Below are 19997 nucleotides of genomic sequence, written 5' to 3'. Positions count from 1 at the left end.
TGCAGAAAATTTCCCTGCTTGAGAAATCCAACTGCTGTGTAGGTGGGAGAAGATTCCAGAGACACCTGATTAGTTCAGAACCTTCTAGAGGGGCATCCTGTTTATGACCTCTTCCTGCTAGGACACACCAAAGAGAGATGCTGCTATCAATGGCCACATTTAAAACAATTTATGTCCAGAACATGCCTCTGTAGCTTAGCAGAGGGGTCACATGCTTACTGAATAAGCACATTTTAGCTCCTGAGTGCCAACTTTTAGCCTGCAGAGATATCGACCCCACTTAGTAGATTTAGAGCCAGGCTGGTGAGCTCTGATGCCATGAGAGTCTTGGCATCAGAGCAGCTGAAACTTGGAGGGAACATGGGATAAGGAGTCAGTCCAAAGACTCTTCCCATGGCCTAGGTCCTCTCTTTTTAAATTGAGGTAAAATTGACATAGCATGAAATTAACTTTTAAAAAAGTGTACAATTTGGTAGCATTAAGGATACTCACAACGTTGTGCAACTATCACCACTATCTAGTTCCAGAAATTTTTCATCATCCCAAATGGAAATCCCCCTCCCCCAGCTCCTGGCAACACATTTATCTACCTTCTGTTTCTATGAATTTGCTTATTCTGAACATTTCATACAAATGGGATCATACAATATGTGGCTTTTTGTGCCTGGCTTCTTTCACCCAGCGTCATGATTTCTGGGCTCATCCATGTTGTGGCATGCCTCAGTACCCCATTCCTTTTGTGGCCAAATAATATTCCATTGTGTGGACGTGCCACACTTTGTCAGTCCATGCATCTGATGGACATTTGGGTTGTTTCTGTCTTTTGGCTATTGTGAATAGTGGTGCTGTGAATATCTGTGTACAAGTTTTTGTTGAACACTTGTTTTCACTTCTTTTGGGTGTATACCAAGGAGTGGAATTGCTAGGTCATGGTGTAATTTTGTGTTGAACTAACTTCTTGAGGAACAACCACACTTTTTCACAGCCTTGGTCTTCTTGGAAACTTGCATCATTGGAAGTATATGGAAGAGTAGCAGGGAGAGCTAGGACCCAAAGCTGATCTCCAGACTGGCAGAGAAATCTCTGCAGCTTCCTTAGAGAAGCACCTTTCTGTTCCTGCTGCTGGTCTGCACCACACTGTACCATGGCCTTTGCTAGTACCAGAGGCAGATGTAGGCAACACTTTTCCTAGGCCAAATGATGGCATCCAGAGGCTGAGGGCCAAGGGAAAAAGCATGAGCAAATGCGGTGACCAGGGAGTTGGCTTCTGTACCTTCTCAAGGCCAAGTGCCCTTTCCCATCTAAAACTGCAACCTGGACAGTGCTTGGTAAAGCCCTAATGTCCTATGGCAGAGTTTGAGGATACCCACTGGTCACTGCCATTTGAGTTGGAGAGGACGTTGCACTCTCTTCCTGGTTGAGAATGTGCCATCTAGCATGGACCGCATTTGCCTCGGGCAAGAAGCTTTTCTGAAGGCTTTGTCTTCCACAAGCCTACTCTGCTGCACCCACTCTTCTGCCTCCCAGCCCCCTCCGGCCCAGCTCTATATCTGGAAGCCTGAAAAGGTGAGCTCATCATATGCTCCCCATCTATTCAGCCATGCAGGAAATCCCTCTAGAGCCATCTCTGGGAACAACATGGCCAGACGGAGCAAGAGACGTGTCTGCACGACGACTCAGCAGAGACTGCCTGTGCAAGGGGTGTGTACCTGGGAGGTTGGTTCTGCATTTTTATACACATACAGGATGCGGCTTCTAGTAGCAAAGACTTTTTAGGGCTGTATGGGGGGTATATCATGTTCATGACATGACATAAGCACTCACAGTAGGCTAAAGGAATCCATATAGACTCTCAGGATGTTGCGCTTTTCTAGACCTTCAGATCCAAGTCTTGGTGTTACCAACTACAGGCCTTTATAAAATCCCAGGCCCTTTCAGTGGACAGTGTACTTTCTCATTCATCATCCTTTGATTCTAACAAGAATCCTAGGAGGTAGGCAGAGCTTTGCTTGGGGTCCCTGATTTACACATGGGTAAACTGAGGCAAAGGAGTTGCAGGTGGCTTACTAAAAGTCATATAGATAGCGGCAGAGCAGAGCTTGGCACTCAGGACTCCAGAGTTCATCCCAGGTAACAGAACCCCAAGAACCCCAGGCGTGTATAGTGGCGGATGTGTGGACACCTCAGCAGTAAGCCAGCCTTCCCCAAATGAACCCAGAGGTAATTCTGGGGTGCTAAAGGAAAGACAGATCATTTCAGCTCTTCACACTTAGACTGAGGATAAAAAATCACTTTTAGTTTCAGCCATGACATTTTGACTTGCCTGTAGGGACTGCTGTATTTGACCCAAGGTTTTCCAAACCATACATCACAGGATAGTGTCAGATAGCAGTGACCTCAGAGAAGAAATCTCCTATTGTAGTTTCTATGATATACATTAGGGTAGCTTGGCTGCTAAGAATTTGCTGATTCTCCTGGGCTGTTAATGAGCTCTCAAGTGCCAGGGTACACTGACTGGACCACTACACACTCCTTGCACACTGTAGGCTTTGTAGGCAAATGGATAATCTGATTATACAAAGAGGAAGAAGAAGAAGAAGAAAAGAAGAAGAAAGAAGAAGAAGAAGAAGAAGAAGAAGAAGAAGAAGAAGAAGAAGAAGAAGAAGAAGAAGAAGAAGAAGAAGGAGAAAACCTTCTGCACAACAAATTCTAATAGAAGAACTTAGCAGTGTAGGGTGATTAGAGGGCTTGAGGTAGGCCCTGAGCCCTCATGGTCTGTTTAAACCTTGTCTCTAATTGGTGGTCACCTTGGGCAAGTCATTTTTCCCTCTGTGAGCCTGTTTTCTTACCTACAAAATGGGGAAAGTAAAGCCTTCGTAAATTTGTTGTAAGGATTACATGAGCTTAGAAATGTAATTAGCATAGTGTGTGGCATAGTGTGGATACCAAATAAATATGATCTCTCTTTCTACTCTTGAAAATGCAAACACATTCTTGGTGGTCCTAAAATAGCCTGTAACATGGTTTACTCAGCAGCATTTGCTATTCAAGGCAGATCTGCCTTTAGTCATTGGCTGTGCTCCTAAACAGCTGTGTGAAAGGCTAACTTTTGTAAACCAAATCATAATAAAATGCAGCAAAAATTTGTCACTGAAAGGAAATCCTCAGTATATCCTTTTATGAAATGAAAGATCCCTCATCCAAACTTATTTTTTTTTTTTTTTTTTTGGAGACGGAGTCTCGCTCTGTCGCCCAGGCTGGAGTGCAGTGGCGCGATCTCGGCTCACTGCAAGCTCCGCCTCCCGGGTTCATGCCATTCTCCTGCCTCAGCCTCTCTGAGTAGCTGGGACTACAGTCGCCCGCCACCACGCCCGGCTAATTTTTTGTATTTTTTTTAGTAGAGACGGGGTTTCACCGTGGTCTCGATCTCTTGACCTCGTGATCCGCCCGCCTCGGCCTCCCAAAGTGCTGGGATTACAAGCGTGAGCCACCGCGCCCGGCCAAAACTTATCTTTTTTAAAAGTGCGCATCTGGAGATACAGCCCTTTCTTATGAATCCTAATTCAATTTTGGCCATAAACACATGTTGATGTTCCACAGCCCCAAAGCGCATAACAACAAGAGGAGGTTCTACATTGAAAATAATGACAATTTAAAAACATGTACTTATTTCACTGTTTGTGGACAGTGTCTATGATTGCATCATGAAAAGTGTCATATAACCATGTGCATGTACATGAGAGATAGAGAGAGAAGTGGTAGGGTGGTGGTGGTAGAGGGGATGGTGATAGTAATCACGGTAATGGTAAGGGTGATGGAGGTGGTAATGATGGAGGTAATGGTGGTAGTGACGATGGTGGTGGTGGTAATGGTGGTGGATGTGGTGGTGGCAATTGGGATGGTGGGATGGTGGTAGCAATGGTGATGGCGGTAATGGTGTTGATTTAAAGGGTGGTGGTAGTGAAGGTGAGGGTAGTGGTGGTGGAGGTGGTGGTGCTGGTAGCAATAGTGATGGTGGTGATGGTATTGATGAGGGTGTTGGGATCAGGGTGAGTTCCCACAGTATATTTCATTCTTGTACCACTCTGTCAACAGCACCACTGACTGGGACAGAGGAAGAAGGCACACTCTGAATGTGTTATTAACGGAAACCTCAAAACAGTCTGTCTCCTCATAGTCATTCATAATTATCTTTTTCTTACCTGGAAAACTGAAATTGAATTACCGGGAAAAACACAGGAGATTTTTGTTTGTTAATATGCTGCCAATAAAGTAATTTTATATCAAATTTAACTACAGGAAAGGGCAAGGCATTTTCTAAGTTCCTTAGATGTCATGTGGCTAAAAAAAACAAAAGGATGGACAGCAGTTAGATACTGTACACTTAGCTGTTTGAAGCCATATATTCAGAAAGCAGATGTTGGGAGTTGGTGTTTGAGGACTGACTTCCTGGAGGTATTTTACATAGGCCAAGTTCATTGTTCTAAACTCTAAGGGCTTGACTGGAGGGAGGAAAAGAGGCAAGAAAATGTTTAGTTTTGCTGACAGCATCACATGGGCAGCCCTAATGCTAGACAACTTTAGGGCCTGAAGCTTATTCTAGGAAAAGAAGCACCTACAGAGTGGCACTGGGCTCCCCTCCACTACAGAGATGAAGTCATCTGACAGTAAAGGGCAGGCAGGGCTGCCTAGGGGGCCCAGAACAGACACCTCCATGAGAATGAGCACAGGCCAGGGAGAGAAGTGGGGAAGCAGAGAGAAGGAGCTGGAATTTTAGTAGGACAAACGGTAAGTGAACAACAAGAACAAGATAAGAGTGTGTGCAGTATACTTTCAAAGACTGGAAAAATAGTGATGTGATAGAATGGCAGGTGGCTCCGAGCAGGCCAGGAGAAGGACTGGGGGCAGAGCATCCCAGGCAGGAGGGCAGCAAGTGGGAAGGCCCTGGGGTGGGGCTTTTGGACTGTTCCAGTGACGGGCAGGCAGCCAGTGTGCCTGTCACACAATGCACCAGGGAAGTAGTCGTGAATTTGCAGAGGGTCTTGCAGGCTATGGGAAGGGGATGGGATTGTATTTTGTTTGTAGGGAAGCCATCTGGGGACTTAAGCAGAGGAAGGATTGGCTTCATCTCTTTGAAAAAGATCTCTCTGGATGCTGATGGGAGGAGAAACGGAAGGAAAAGAAACAGTTTTAGGGGCAAGAACTTTTGAGAAGTGTGGAATTGGGAGTGTGGAGTTGGGGCCAGCTTTGGCACAGGAGGGGAAGCTAAATACGTGGCCGCATGAGGGCCTGTAATTCTACCTGAAATGGGTACCATTTGTTAGGGTAAACAAATGAACCAAATGCCCAGTGATACAGACCAAGTGTTGGCAAACTTCTTCTGTGATGGCCCAGGTAGTAAATATCTTAGGCTTTGCAGGCCATGTGGTCTCTGTTGAAGCTCCGTGTAGTAGACAATATGTTAATAACTGGACGTGACTGTGTGCTAATAAAAGTTTATTTACAAAAACAGCCTGTAGGCTGGATTTAGCTCACAGGCTGTAGTTTGCCAACCTGACCCAGAGCATGAACTGAGCATCTTGGAAGGAAATAACTTCTTTCCAAGTTGCCCTCCTCACACTGCAGGGGGCCATGTAGGCCCATTATTCACAGAAGTCTGGGTGGGCAACCTTTCTGGAGCAGAAAAATGTAAAGATTTCTTCCACAGTGCAAGTAAGGTGACCATTTCTAAACGTGCAAGTGATCCAGCAGTCCCAAAAGTTGTTTCACTTCTCATTGTGCACCTGTTCTCAGGTGCTCCGAAGCTTCCAGTGAGAGGAGAGAAACATCATCCCCTCCAGGATTCCCTTGGGCCTTGCTCTCACAGTCCTGTACATTGTTGAACAATTTGCATGGGCTAGTGGATTAAAGCACACCCTCCACCCTCAGGCCATCAAGGGTCTCTATGATAATACAGTCTCACCTTCTACCCCTTCCATCCCCATCCTAGGTGCTATGGCCAACCTTGAGGCTGCCATGTTAGGTCTATGCATTTCCCACCTCCACCATGTAACTCTCTGAAGGCCAGGTAGTTTCCTATTCGTCTTGGTAACCCCAAAGCCTCGTGACAGGGCTCAGCTGGCATCTGCAGATGTGAATGAACCATTGGGGAAAATGGTACTCTGCAAATAACTCTGTTCTCTTCCCATTTCCTGTGTAAGGCCTAGAGACAACGACTTTTTAGATGCACCCCTTCCCCTCTTCATGACACTGGCCTTCTCTTGTGTCCAGCAATGTGGGTGGCCGAGATGATTTCTAAGGGACTTCTGGCCAAGATGAACAGCAGCTGCATCTTACTGAGCATTTGCTATGTGCCATATACTGAGCCATAGGTCTAGGAGCATAGAAGCAGGAGCTCTCAGGGTCAGGGCAGTGAGTGAGCAAGTGAGCACCTATGCCAGCCCTGCCTCTGGATGGGGACTTGAGAGGGTGATGGAAGCCTGCAGCACTGGAGGGAGGCAGACAAAGACAGGCCTGTGCTGAGGGGGGCCAGAGCAAGAGAGAGGGAGGCAATGACAGCAGAGACATGCCTGCGCCTTGGGTTTGAGTGCCCAGTGGTCAAATCCACTTCCCTGTGGCTGATGCTTGCCTTTCTAACTTTGGAATTTAGGAGTTGGAGATCTGGTGAGAAGGGAGGAGAGAGATGAGGAGGAGAAGGGAAAGGCAGGAAGGAAGGGGAGGGAAAGGAAAAGCAAAAGGGGAGGAGGAAGGTTTCCAACAAATTATTCTATATCAACTGCGGAAATCAAAATTTGTTGCCCAAATCTTAGAAGCTCGTGTCCCTCCTCCCCAGAAATCTGGAATGCAGCACTCCAGGGGTAGCTTATAACCCAAATATCTATCTGTAAAAAGAGAAACACTGGGCTTTCCAGCTGTGGATTCTCAGTAAAAGCAAGAGGCCTCAGCCTACACAGGCCAGCCCAGAGTTTGAGGAACCCCAGGCCCACACCCATAGGGCTGGCCCCTGGGTCTGCATACTCCCTAGAAATGTGCACACTTCCGAGCCTCAGCTGTGCCCTGGAGTCCAGCAGCATCCCTCCCCTTCCTGGGGGCAGTTCCACCGACAGAAACCTGTTACCTTGGGCCTTCTGTCAAGGAAACTGTGGGAAAGAGCTAGGCAGGAATGCAGACGAGGCCAGCAGGGGCTCCTAAAAGTTCAGAAATAGGCAGTGTCATGCTCCCAGGTGCCTGCATAAGCCAGCTGAAAAATGGAGTTCCCCTCACCAGCACCCTCCCTTCAAACAGACTGTGATTTGCAGGTCACTGGTTTACCAAGCCAGGCTACCCAGGCAGGACCCAGATGCCAAGCCCAGTGGTGTCCTGCAAGCTGAGCAGTGCTCAGTTCTTGCGAAAAAAGGTCTGTGTGAAGGCAAGGCCTCTGCCTGGCTTCTTACCCCAGTTGGGTGTCTGGAACAGGAAAGAGCCCTTACTGCAGAAGAAGGAGGAGGGAGCAAAGGGAGCGAACAGCTGCGTGCTCCATGGGGAGGATCCCCAAAGTAGAAAGGCGCATACACACTGCAGCCCTTGACCCAGAATGCTCACAGCTACATTACAGATTCAGGTCTCCTCAGTGCAGTGGGGCTGCTGATGAGACTATGCGATCCTCAGGGGTCAGGACACACATTTTCCATCACCCTTCTGATGGCAAAAAACCTCTGAGCCAATGCCAACCTCTGATCATTAAAAAAAAAGTGCTCACAGCAGTGTGTGGTTTAGGATCATGCCCTGTGTGGTTTGGAACACGTGCACAACCACACCTTGTTCATCACCATCCCAGAAACCCTGACGCAGGCGAAGAGCAAAGTTATTAACCCTACTTTACTGATGTGGATACTGAGGCCCAGAGGCTCATGCAAGTTATCAGTAAGTGGCAGGGAGAGTTGCCTCTAGATTAACTGGCCCCTAGGATCACCTAGGTCTTGGAAGGGGACCCATACACATGAGCTCCCCTCTCTTGGGGCCAGATTTGCACCTGTGCCGTGCCTTCAGCCTGCACGAAGCAGGGGATGCTGGCAAAGACTCAAAGCTGTGAATCTGGGTTTTCTCTTGAGGCTTCTAAGGGAGCTGTTTCGACAAGTCACTCTGTTCCCAGCTGGCTGCCCCTGCATGGGGTTTTAGAGCAGCCTAGCTTTCTGCCAGGCTCGGCAGTGGACAACGCTGGTCAGAAGGTCCCAGAGAGCTACCAGAATGAAGTAAATTTGCTTCTACTCTTTACCTGTTTATGGGCTGTCTCTGCCACTGGAATGAAAGGCACTGAGAACAGTGCCTGGCCTGCAGAGGGCCCCGGAAATACCTGAGCTTCTAATCTGGGAATGGGAGTAGGAAGAGCTTTGGACGCAGGGCACCTGAGTTTGAGATCTGAATTTACAACTTCCTGCCTGTGTGACATTGGGAAAGTCTCCATCCTTTCTGAGCCTCAGTCTCCACCCTGGGGAAGTGGAAATATCAATCTCTGTGACACAGAAACAAATGAGCTAATGTGCACAAAGTACCTTGCACAAGAGAGACACTCAACCACTTGCCTCCAGGTTTCACCAAGAACTACAGAGTAAGATAGATTTGTTCCCAGTGGAGGAAGCCTGGGAATAATTTGCCCCTAGACTATGAATTCCTGGGGCTCGAGATCGAGCACAGGACCAGACACACAGAAGGGACCCTGGAAATGTGGCAGGAGGCCAGAGATAGACAGGCCCTTAGAGCTCATACCCATGCCCTCTGACCTCAAGAAGAAAGAAACCTGCTCAAAATCTCACAAAGAGCTTGTTCCAACCCTGGGTCGAGTCTGAGGACTCCTTCCTGAGTCCAGCACTTTTTTTTGCAAGAAGTATATGCCTTGAAAGCTGATGGGCACAAATCTTGAACCCCATCACATACACACCAAGGGAGGAGGTTACTGGAGGTCCTCCTACTGGGTATGTCTAAGGTCACCAGTCTAAAGAAAAGGGATGGATAGGATGGGGCCAGTATTTTTGTAGCCATCCAAATGTCCACATACCCTGTTACACTGAGGGCTCTTCTCTCCCCCTTCTTCAGCCCTACTTGCATTTAGAGGTGAGAAAGATGTGGGCTGAGGGGTTGTTTTTCATCGTATTATAGATGGAAAGCACACTGCACTTGGGGCCATCCAAATGAAGACCGTTGATATAGCGTGCCCCACCTTCTGGATGGCCATCCTTCTGAAAGTCACTGAATTTCTCAGACTTTATTCTCTTTATCCATAAAGAAGGAGAATAATTATAATCCCCCCACCCTGCCCAACCACTGACTGGTTGGGAAGCTCAGAAGAAATACTGGGCACGGCATCCCATTGTAATCTATAGAGTGAGTCGCTTCTTCACATTAAACGGCTGAACACAGAAAATGTGCAAAAAGCACTGTGTCCCCTTCCTCCTCCAACTGAACATTTCATGCCCTTCGCACCCCCATTTTGTCTAGGAGCTGCCTTATGAAGGGAATAAATTCTCACACTAGCAATCCTTCGACCTACTGATCTAGGGATCTAGGGAAAGAATCACCATCTTAACTTCAAAGGGAAGGACCAAATGTTCTGCCTCCTGTTAAAACTCCATACACTAACTGCAGAGACTGGATGCCTTATTAACCTTGGGTAGATGCCCAAATATTCAAAAGGTCAAACTCTTCTGTTCCCCAGATAGCCAGAGTCATTAAGCAGTCACACTATTAAATGAATGAACACATGCTGAAAAGGTACTTGCATTACTGAGATTTCTTATGGTGATGGCCCCTGCCTGATATGTATTCAGCATTTTGTAGTTTTCAATGTGCATTAGAGTATAGTGGTGATGACATTGGCCTCTGAGTTTGCCACTTCTTATATCTGTGACTTTGGTCAAATTGCTTAATCTCTCTGAGTCTCAGTTTCTTGGAGATAATAATAGCTTCTTCTTCCCAGGGTTATCATGAGGATTACAGGAGATAATGCCCCACAAATGCTTAGTAAAGTGCCTAGTACCTAGTCAATGCTGAATTAAAGGTGGTTATTCTTACTTTTGGTTCATTTGAACTTTGTTCTCAGGGAGAGCAAAGGATAGACAAAGCCCCATAGCTAGTGAGGAGTAGCTGCAAGACTAGAACCCAGGTGTTCTGATCCCTAGTCTTAGGCCAAAAACAACTGTTACAGGAGATGAACGCTTTCCTTCAAGGGAGCTCACAATTATTTCCATGTAAATTCAAGGACTCCTTAAAGAGAACTCTCCTCTGGGGCTGATAGCATTTTTTTTCAAGATTGATTTGAAACATGTTTTTTGTTTGTTTGTTTGTTTTCTGGGAAAGAACAAGAGAAGCAGTTAAGCTGAATGCCTGAGGCAAATCTCTGTTAGCAATGCTTTCAGGATGAGGGAGAGTGGTGCAAGAAACGTGCTTCCAGATGCACATAGTTTCCTGGGACTAGGGTTCAGGGTGTCATCCCTGAGTGTTATTAAGTGTCAGAAGGAGAACAAACAAGGGAAACATCTGAGATCCAGCTAAGGCTACACCCTGGAAATGCAAGCCCAGCTCTTGCAAAGGAGCTCCTTTGGCCACTCACCTTCCAGGCCTTACAATAACTTGTTTGGACAGCAGGTTTCTTGGTGGACTCACAGGCCATTCTGCTTTTATGTGGTCAACCTCAGTTCACAAGCACCAAGATGCTGAGATCCTCAGAGTGTGCAGCAGTTTCATATTAGCACTGGGTACCTTTCTGAGGCTACAGGGATACCGTACAGTAGCACCTGTCACGTCCAGCCAAAGGAGTGGGCTCTCTCAATGTCATCCAATGCTGTTTCAACTGTGAAGAAGACCATCTGAGAGAGTTGCTTTTGGAGGCTGAGGCAAATTTTTAAAATTCTTTGATCTCCTCAACTGGGGTGAATTCTTGGTCTTCTAGGACAGCTTGAAGTTTTAGAAAGAGTCAAGCCACTCAGAACCCAACAGAGAACTCTTTCAGAGAATGAGGTGTGGCACAGAGGAGGCAGAGGGCTGATTTTGATCAAGTCCAAAGTGTGACTCTAAAGCAATGAATGTGAATTTTTGGCAAAGCTTACAAAGGGCTCTAAAGGCCATCTGCAAAGAGAAGCCAAGACTGGAAATGACGTAAGCAATGACAACTTCTCCAGAGTAAACGCACAGATGGCCACTCCAAGGACCTGTTCTAAGGACAACCCCCACTGGAATCTGTGCATTCAACTGTACACTGATCAAAACCAAAGCAGTTACTTACTGGCCACACTTTTTAAGAGTGTTGGTGGAGTTGGGGAGAAAGGGAAGAGGACCCCTGCATCCACAGTCCATCAACCCTTTCTCTTACAATTTGGCCCAAGTGAATGGAAACAAGTGGGAAATAAAAGAAAAATTTAAAGTCATGCTAAAACTGATCACGGACTCTGGGAGCATTATCAGGTTTTTCTTTACTGACTCAATTGTTGATCATAAAAGAGAAGCATGAAATATAAAGGACAATTAGGATGGAGCTTAGAGATTTCTCTCTAGAAGAGGCCTAAGGCCTGGTAATTTGGACAGGCTGCTGGCCAAGTAATGTCTCCATCTCTGCCATCCCACCTGACTGCAATCTCTATGAGAGCTGGGGACTGCAGTAAACAGTTTTGTAAATGTCTACATGCTCAACTTGATAGCACATTCTCAATACACTGTTGGTGGTTGACAATGAGGAAACGAAGAGAAAACAAGATTTCAATCACCTCCTTCTACATCTGTGCACATATCAGAATTTTAAAATAAATCAAAAGCTGTCTGGCTGAAAGTGGATTGCCCTGGGAATTGGAGAAGACAGGCCCTCTAGTTATGTGAAATGGCATTACCTCAGAGCCTAGGGCTTCCAGTTCTATGAAAAGGAAGGAAGCCGACCCACGGCTCTGTAAGAGCCATTTCCTCTCTGCTCTATTAATTCCAGAGATTAAGCAAGCCACTCCTCTGTGGCCCTAATACCCCGAGATAACAGCTATTGTGTTTGCTGCAATTCCTGCTAACAGAGCTAATCTTGGTAGATTGGTGGTGTTGCAGGCTTTTATTGTCAAATTAAACTAGTCAATGGCTCTCATAGTCCCTTCTATCATCATCCTGCTCCTAGAACTACCACTGGAATCCCTAATCCTGAGTTTCAGAACACTTGGATGATATCTGAGTTCCCAGAGAGGAAAGTAGAAGTGTGTCAGATGAGTTTTTAAAAGGATAACAGGGCCAGAAAGTTGAATGGGAAGACCTCTCTGTGCCCTACCCACTAGATCTTGTTCTCAGTCATACTAGGAAGCTCATGCAATATATCTAGTGCTTGCCATTCTGACTGGCTTCTATTAAGAGAAAAAGTAAGCTCGTCTTCCCTCTCTCATCCTTTCTCATTTTTCTTATTGAATGGGTGCAATGCAGTGATCACTACTAGACTGGGAGTCCATATGGAACCTTAGACTATATTTCCAGCTCTTCTAGAAACCCACAAGGGGTGGGATCAGCTCATCTCCTAGATCTCTTCTAGATCACATTTGAGTTCCTTATATTTTGAGTTGGATCCCTGCCACCAAGTTTGCACAGAAAATTTCAATAACACACCTTATGTTCAAGTTTAAGATTAGAAGCATTCAACACCCCCCCTCCCCCCATGGCCCATTGTCTGACCGATTCCTGGAGCTTTCTGGGCTCCTGACGATTTCCCACCATGGCGAAATGGGGAAGCATGCTCTTGATTACAAGCCGACTTTTCCAGTCATCCATTGTTTGACCTGCAATTTTATTCTTGACTCTCCAAGGCGTTTCCCAAACGACCTAGACACAGGGCTTAGGGAGACAAAAAGTACACTGTCTTTCAGATATGAAGATGAGACCACTGACCCCGTGAATCACAGACTTTCACTCTGAAGACAGGTTTGTGTGGAGTCAGCCACATTCCTTTTCCCTTCTTCCCACCCACCACCCTCATTGAGCACCCCCACCCCCAACGATGAGGGGCATTTTCGTGAGACAGTTGGCTGGGATAAAATGACAGTCCTTGACCAGAGCAAAGAACAAAGTTCACTGGAAGGCAGAGGAGTGGATGGAGGCGCAGCTTCATGTGACTAAAATAACACTAGGCCTACAGGCATGATATCTGGGTCCTAGGTCTGGATTTGCTTTTGTGTGATATGCAGTGAGATCCAGGAAAAGCTTCCTCTGTTCTCTGAGATGCAATTTCCTTATATGAAAACATGGTGGCTAAATTAGGTGATGGCTTAGGGCCTCTTCAGCTCTACTAGAGTAAGCCTTATGGTTCATAGAAGAAGCAACCACCAATTGTGGCACTGTTAGGATACAGCCAAGTGAGCTAACAGTTCAAAGACTGACAGACACAGGAAGGGAGCAATAGATATTGAAAGGGGCTCATGAAACCCTGGTGCACTGATTTACAGGAAACTGACTGAGCAGGTTATGATCATGGCTACTCCTCCATGACGGATAAGCAGACATATGCAAACCCAGGTAAAGTTTCATTTCTTTTTGTTTTTCATGATGTAGACATGAAATAAGAGCTCCGCTAAGACATTAATATATAAGGACAGCTCTATTTCCCATAAACCTCCTTGGCAGCACAGCATCCGCTTCTAAAATCTCAAGTCTAAACCTCTGCCTCTGGAAAGGTGGAGAAGTACTTTTCCCCATTCTCTCACTGAGTATCATTAAAACCTCTGGGCATTATATATAAAACAAACATAATAAGACATTAAAAGGTGGAAAGAAAAAAGTATACCAGTTAGGGACCTTGGGACCTGAGCAATGATGCAGTGGCGAGTTCTCTGGATTTTGTTTCTGCCTCATATATACCAGACTTGGAGCTGAAGAAGCCAGAAACCCAGAATGCCAAACGGCACTAACAAAGAAGCCCCAACAAAAGCCTGCTCTTCCTAGCCAAAAGACTGTGAAAGAGGTAACCTAGCAAGACAGAAAACTTTTAGACAATAACTGCTCTACTCAAGCCAAACACCATAGGAGAAAATGCAGTCCCATTATATTCCATCAACAAAAGCCAAATGAGGAGCCTAGACTCCACCCCTACATAGCAGTAATGAGGTGCCCTTCCCTATCCGCACTAGAGTAGTATCAGTAAAAGCCTAGTGGGGAGTTGGAATCCTCACCCCTGTCCAGCAGTAATGAGGAGCTCCATCCTCCCTGATGTCAATGAAGAATAAGATGGTGGCCCCTTCCCTGCCAGAGCAGTGTCAGAGGAAGTCAGCTAAAACAGAAAATTTAAATAAGATCCAGTCTTATAATGTAATATCCAAAATGCCCAAGTTTCAGTAGCAAGGCACTTGTCATACCAAGAACCGGTAAGATATCAAACGGAATGGAAAATATTATCAGCAGATGCCAACAGCAAGATGACACAGATGTCAGAACTGCCTGAAAAGGATTTTAAAGCAGTAATCATTAAAGTGCTTCAACCAACAATTACAACTATGCTTGGAAGCGAATGAAAAAAATATAGAAAGTCTCAGCAAAGTAATCAGATTTCTCAGCAGAGAAACAGAACATATAAAAAAGAACCAAATGGAAATTTTAGAAATGAAAAATGCAATAATGGAAATAAATTCAGTGAATCAAATCAAGAGGAGAATGGTAAGAACAGAGGAAAGAATTAAGATAGAACAATAGAAATGACCAATCTGAACAACAGAGAGAAGATATCCTGGAAAAAAAAAATAAACATAGACTCAGGGACTTGTAGAATTACAAACAAAAGATCTACCTTTCATGTCACTGGAATTCCAGAAGGAGATGAGAAAGAGAATGAAACCCAAAAAAAAAAAGTATCCAAAGAAATAATTGCTGAAAACTCCCCAAATTTGACAAAAGACATACATCTGGAAATTTAAGAAGCTGAGTGAACCTCAAACAGTATAAATATAAAGAAATCCACTCCAAGACCTGTAATAATGAAACTTCTGAAACATGAAGAGAAAAGCTTCGAATGCAGTGAAAGAGAAATGATACCTATAGAAGAAAAATAATTTGAATGAGAGTGAATTTTTGGTCACAAACCATGGATTCCAGAAGGAAGTAGCATAATATTTTTCAAGTGCTGAATAAAGAGAACTGTCAACCCAGAACCCTATACTCAGTGAAATTATGCTTCAGATATGAAAGGGAGATCAAGACATTCTCAGATCAAGAGACACTAACAAAATTAGTCAACAACATGCCTCTACTAAGAGAATATCTAAAGAAAATTCTCTAAGTGGAAACGGAATGATAAAAGAAAGAATACTGAACATTAAAAAGGAATAAAGACCAATGGAAAGAGAAAAAATTATGGGTAAATATAATGAACTTTCCTTCCCCTCTTGAGTTTTCCAAATTATGTTTGAAGGTTGAATCTTCAATTATAACATTGTCTGATGTGTCTGTAAATGTATGTGGAAGGAATATTTAACACAATTACATTATAAATAGAGGAGAGTAAAGGGGTGAAAGGAGAGGTAGGGTTTCTACACTTCACTGAAACTGGCAAAAGTTGACACCAGTAGATTATTATAAGTTACGCATATATATATATATATATATATATATATATATATATATATATATATAATGTAATACCTAGAGTGATCCCTAAAAATGCTGTACAAAAAGATAGATTCAAAAATGCTATACATGAACCAAATGGAATTCTAAACATTGTTTGAGTAACCCACCGGAAGTCAGAAAAAAGAAAATACAAAAACAAAAAACCAGAGAACAAACAGAAAACAAAAATAAATTGGCAGAGCTAAGCACTAATTTATCAATAAATACAATAAATGAAAATGGTCTAAACATACCAATTAAAAGACAGAGATTGGCAAAGAAGATAACATGATCCAATGATATGCTGTTGCAAGATGCTCACCTCAGATATAATGATTTAGAAAGGCTGAAAGTAAAATGATGGAAAAAGATACACCATGCAAATATTAATTTTACAAAGTAACAGAGGTGGCTCTAGTGATATTAGATAAAGTAGACTTCAGAGCAAAAAAAAAAAAAAATACCAGGGACAGATAGGGACATTACATAATGCTGAAAGTGTCAATCCACCAATAAGACATAGTACTCCTAAATGTGTATGCTTTAACAGAAGACCTGCAAATATAGGAAGCAAACATTTTTAGAACTGAACGGAGAAATAGAAAAATTCACATTTATAGATGGGGACTTCAACACCTTATCTCAACAACTGATAGAACAACTACACAGAAAATCAGCAAGATGTAGAAGAGCCCAACAACAGGTTTCAGTAAGGCCTAAATAAAATGTATAGAGTGCTCCACCTGAAAAGAATATAACTTACATTACTTCAAACACCCAAGAAATATATACCAATATAGACATATTTTCAGTCATAAAACAATCCACAAAATATTAAAAGAATTCAAATAATAAATGATGTTTTATCTGTGATGGAATCAAATTGGAAAACAATAACAGAGAGACAACATGAAAATCTACAAACACTTAGAAATTAAAAAGCATACTTTAAAACAAATTCATGGGTTAACGAGGTCTTGAAAGAAATAAAAATTACATTGAACTGAATTAAAGTGAAAATACAATGTATCAAAATTTGTGGGACACAGGTAAAGCTGTGCTGAGATGATAATGTATAAAACTAAATTTTTGTGTTAGAAATGAGGGAAATTCTAAAATTAATAATATAAGCTTCCACTTAAGGAACCTACAAGAAAAAGAATAAAATAAACCCAAAGCAAGCAGAAGGAAGAAAATAATAATCAAACTCAATAATACTGAAAACAGTTTGATAGCAGAGTATATGATGACCATAGCTAACAACAATGTACTGTATATTTCAAAATAGCTAGGAGAGAGGACTTGCAATGTTCCCAACACATAGAAATGATAAATATTAGCGATAATGGACACCCCAAGTACCCTAACTTGATACTTTCACAGTCTATGCATTTAACAAAATATCATATGTACCGCATAAAGATGTACAAATATTTGTATCAATAAACATAACATTAAAGAGAGAAAAACAATAGAGAAACCCAATACAAATCTAGTTCTTTCATAAAATTAATAAAATGTACAAATCTCTAGCAAGACTGACGAAGGAAAAAGGGAAGATGCAAATTACCAATACTCTGAATGAAAAGGGAGATGTTACTATAGACTGCAGACATGAAAAGGATAATAAGGGACTACTACTATGAATACACATATAAATTTGAAAACTTAGATGAAATGGACCAATCATTATAAAAGTGCAAACTGCCAAAATTTACCCAATATGAAATAATCTGAATGGCTATATAATTATGAAAGAAATCAAATTCATAATTTAAAAATCTGAAATGAAAACTTTAAGCCCAGATGACCTCACTAAAAAATTATATTAGTTGTTTAAAGAAGAATTAGCACCAATTCTACATAATATCCTACAGAAAAGAGAAGAGGGAACACCTCCCAACTCATTGCATTACCTTGACAGCAAAGACAAACACTGTACAAGCAAGAAAAAAAAAAACACTGCAGACCAATATTTCCCATGAATATAGACACAAAAATCCTTAAGAAAGTTTCAGTAGTTTATAAAAAAGATTTATATACCATGTTCAAGTTGAGTTTATTCTTGGTGTGCAAGGGTAGTTCAATATGTAAAAGTCAATCCATGTTAATCATACATACCACCACATTACCATAATATGCTATGTTAACAGGCAAAGACTAAAAATCATGTGATCCCCTCAAAACAATATTGAAAAACAAGAAGACTCACGTCCTGATTTTAAGACTTATCACAAAGCAATAATAATCAAAACAATGTAGCACTGGTGTAAGTATAGACATATAGACCAATGGAATAGACTTGAGAATTCAGAAATAAATCCATTTTTTTTTTTTTAAGACTGAGTCTTGCTCTGTCACCCAGGCTGGAGCACAGTGGTTCGATCTCAGCTCACTGCAACCTCCACCTCCCAGGTCAAGCGATTCTCCTGCCTCAGCTTCCCGGGTAGCTGGGATTACAGGCGCCCAGGTAGCTGAGATTACACCACGCCCAGCTAATTTTTGTGTTTTTGGTAGAGATGGGGTTTTGCCACATTGGCCAGGTTGGTCTGGAACTCCTGACCTCAAGTGATTCGCTAGCCTCAGCCTCCCAAAGTGCTGGGATTACAGGCGTGAGCCACCATGCCCAGCTCCTAAACCCATAAATCTATGGCCAATTGATTTTCAACAAGGGTGCCAACACCACTCAATGGGGCAAAGAATAGTTTTCAACAAATTGTCGTGTGACAACTGGATATCCACATAGAAAGGAATGAAGTTGGACTCCTACCTTATATCATATACAAAATTCAGCTCAAAATTGATCAACAACCTAAACATAGGAGTTAAAACTGTAAAACTCTTAGAAGGAAACATAGAAGTAAATCTTCATGACCTTGAATTTCACAATGGAACTTTATGACACGAAGAACATGAACAACAACAACAAAATAGATAAATTGGACTTCATAAAAACTTTTGGGCATCAAAGGGCGTTATCAAGAAAATGAAAAGACCTACGGAATGGGAGAAAACATTTGCAAATAATATGGCTAATTAAAACCTAGCATCTAGAATATACACATAACACCTAAAATGCAACAATAAAAAAGACAACACAATAAAAAACAGGCAAAGGACTTAAATAGATTTATTCCCAAAGAAGATATATGAATGGCCAACAAGCATATGTAATGATGTTCAACATTATTAGTCATCAGAAAAATGACAACCGAAACCACAGCATACCACTTCCCACCCACTAGAATGGCTATAATTTAAAAAAAAAAAAGAAAATAACAAGTGTTGGTGAGAAGGTGAAGAAATTGGAACCCTCATACATTGCTGGTGGGAATTTAAAATGTTGCACCTGCTATCAAAAACAGTTTGGTGGTTTCTCAAAAAGTTAAACATAGAATTACCATTTGACCCCACAATTCCACTCCTTGGTATATACCCAAAGGAATTGAAAATAAGGACTCAAACAAATACTTCTGCACAAATGTTCTTAGCAGCACCAAAAGTGGAAACATACCAAATGTACATCAATTAATAAACGGATAAACAAAATTTTGGTACATCCACAGTGGAATATTATTCAGCCATAAAGGGAACGAAGTACTGATAACATGCTGAAACATGAATGAATCTTGAAAACATTAAGCTAACTGAAAGAAGCCAATCATAATAGGTTACATATTGTATGATTCCATTTATATAAAGTGTCTGGAATAGGTAAATCCACAGAGACAGAAAGCAGATTGGTGGTTGCCACGAACTGAGGGGAGGGGAAGAATGAGGACTAACTGCCAAATGAGTATGAGGTTTTATTTTACGGTGATGCAAATGTTTAGAAATTAGATAGAGGTGATGGTTGCATAACATTGTGAATGTACTAAATATCACTAGATTGTTACGTGAATTTAATCTTTGTAAAAATATAGAGACAACACCAAATGCTGGTAAGAATGTGGAGAAACTGAATCACTCATAACATTGCTGGTGGGAATGTAAAATGGTATGGCCACATTGAAAAACAGTTTGGCAGTTTCCTTAAAAACTAAATATCCAGCAACTATACGACCCAGTAATTGCACTCGTGGGCATTTATCCCAGAGGAATAAAGACTTGTATTGACACAAAACTTGCACATAAGTGTTTGTGGTAGCACTATTCATAATAGTAAAAAACTGGAAACAACTCAGCAATGCTTCAATGATGGTACATGTATACTATGGAAGACTACTCAGCGATACAAAGAAATACACAGTTGATACAAGCAACGGCCTGGATGAATCTGTAGAGAATGATTGTAAGTGAAAAAAAAAAGACCATCCCCAAAGGTTCCATACTATACTATTCTATTTATGTAACATTCTTAAAATAACAAAACTATAGAAACGGAGAACTGATTAGTGGTTTCCAGGGATTAA

General features: G+C 42.5%; 1 protein-coding gene across 7 annotated transcripts in view; it reads right to left on the bottom strand.

Moving 5' to 3' along the window:
• Positions 1 to 19997, bottom strand: part of MAMLD1 (mastermind like domain containing 1) — a 142119-nt gene that overhangs the window by 53374 nt on the left and 68748 nt on the right. For 5 of the 7 annotated variants that reach the window (XM_055269260.2, XM_063635319.1, XM_055269266.2 and 2 more), the window contains one exon: positions 12667 to 12825. The exons of the other annotated variants lie outside the window; for them this stretch is intronic. In XM_055269260.2, coding sequence (XP_055125235.1) covers positions 12667 to 12762 — 96 coding nt within the window. In that variant the 5' untranslated portion in view covers positions 12763 to 12825. The remainder of the gene's footprint in view (positions 1 to 12666; positions 12826 to 19997) is intronic. 7 annotated transcript variants of the gene reach the window in all.

The sequence above is a fragment of the Symphalangus syndactylus genome, chromosome X, assembly GCF_028878055.3.
Source record: "Symphalangus syndactylus isolate Jambi chromosome X, NHGRI_mSymSyn1-v2.1_pri, whole genome shotgun sequence".
Lineage (NCBI taxonomy): Eukaryota > Metazoa > Chordata > Mammalia > Primates > Hylobatidae > Symphalangus > Symphalangus syndactylus.
The sequence above is the reverse complement of the archived record's forward strand: the minus strand, read 5'-3'. Positions and strand labels throughout refer to the sequence as shown.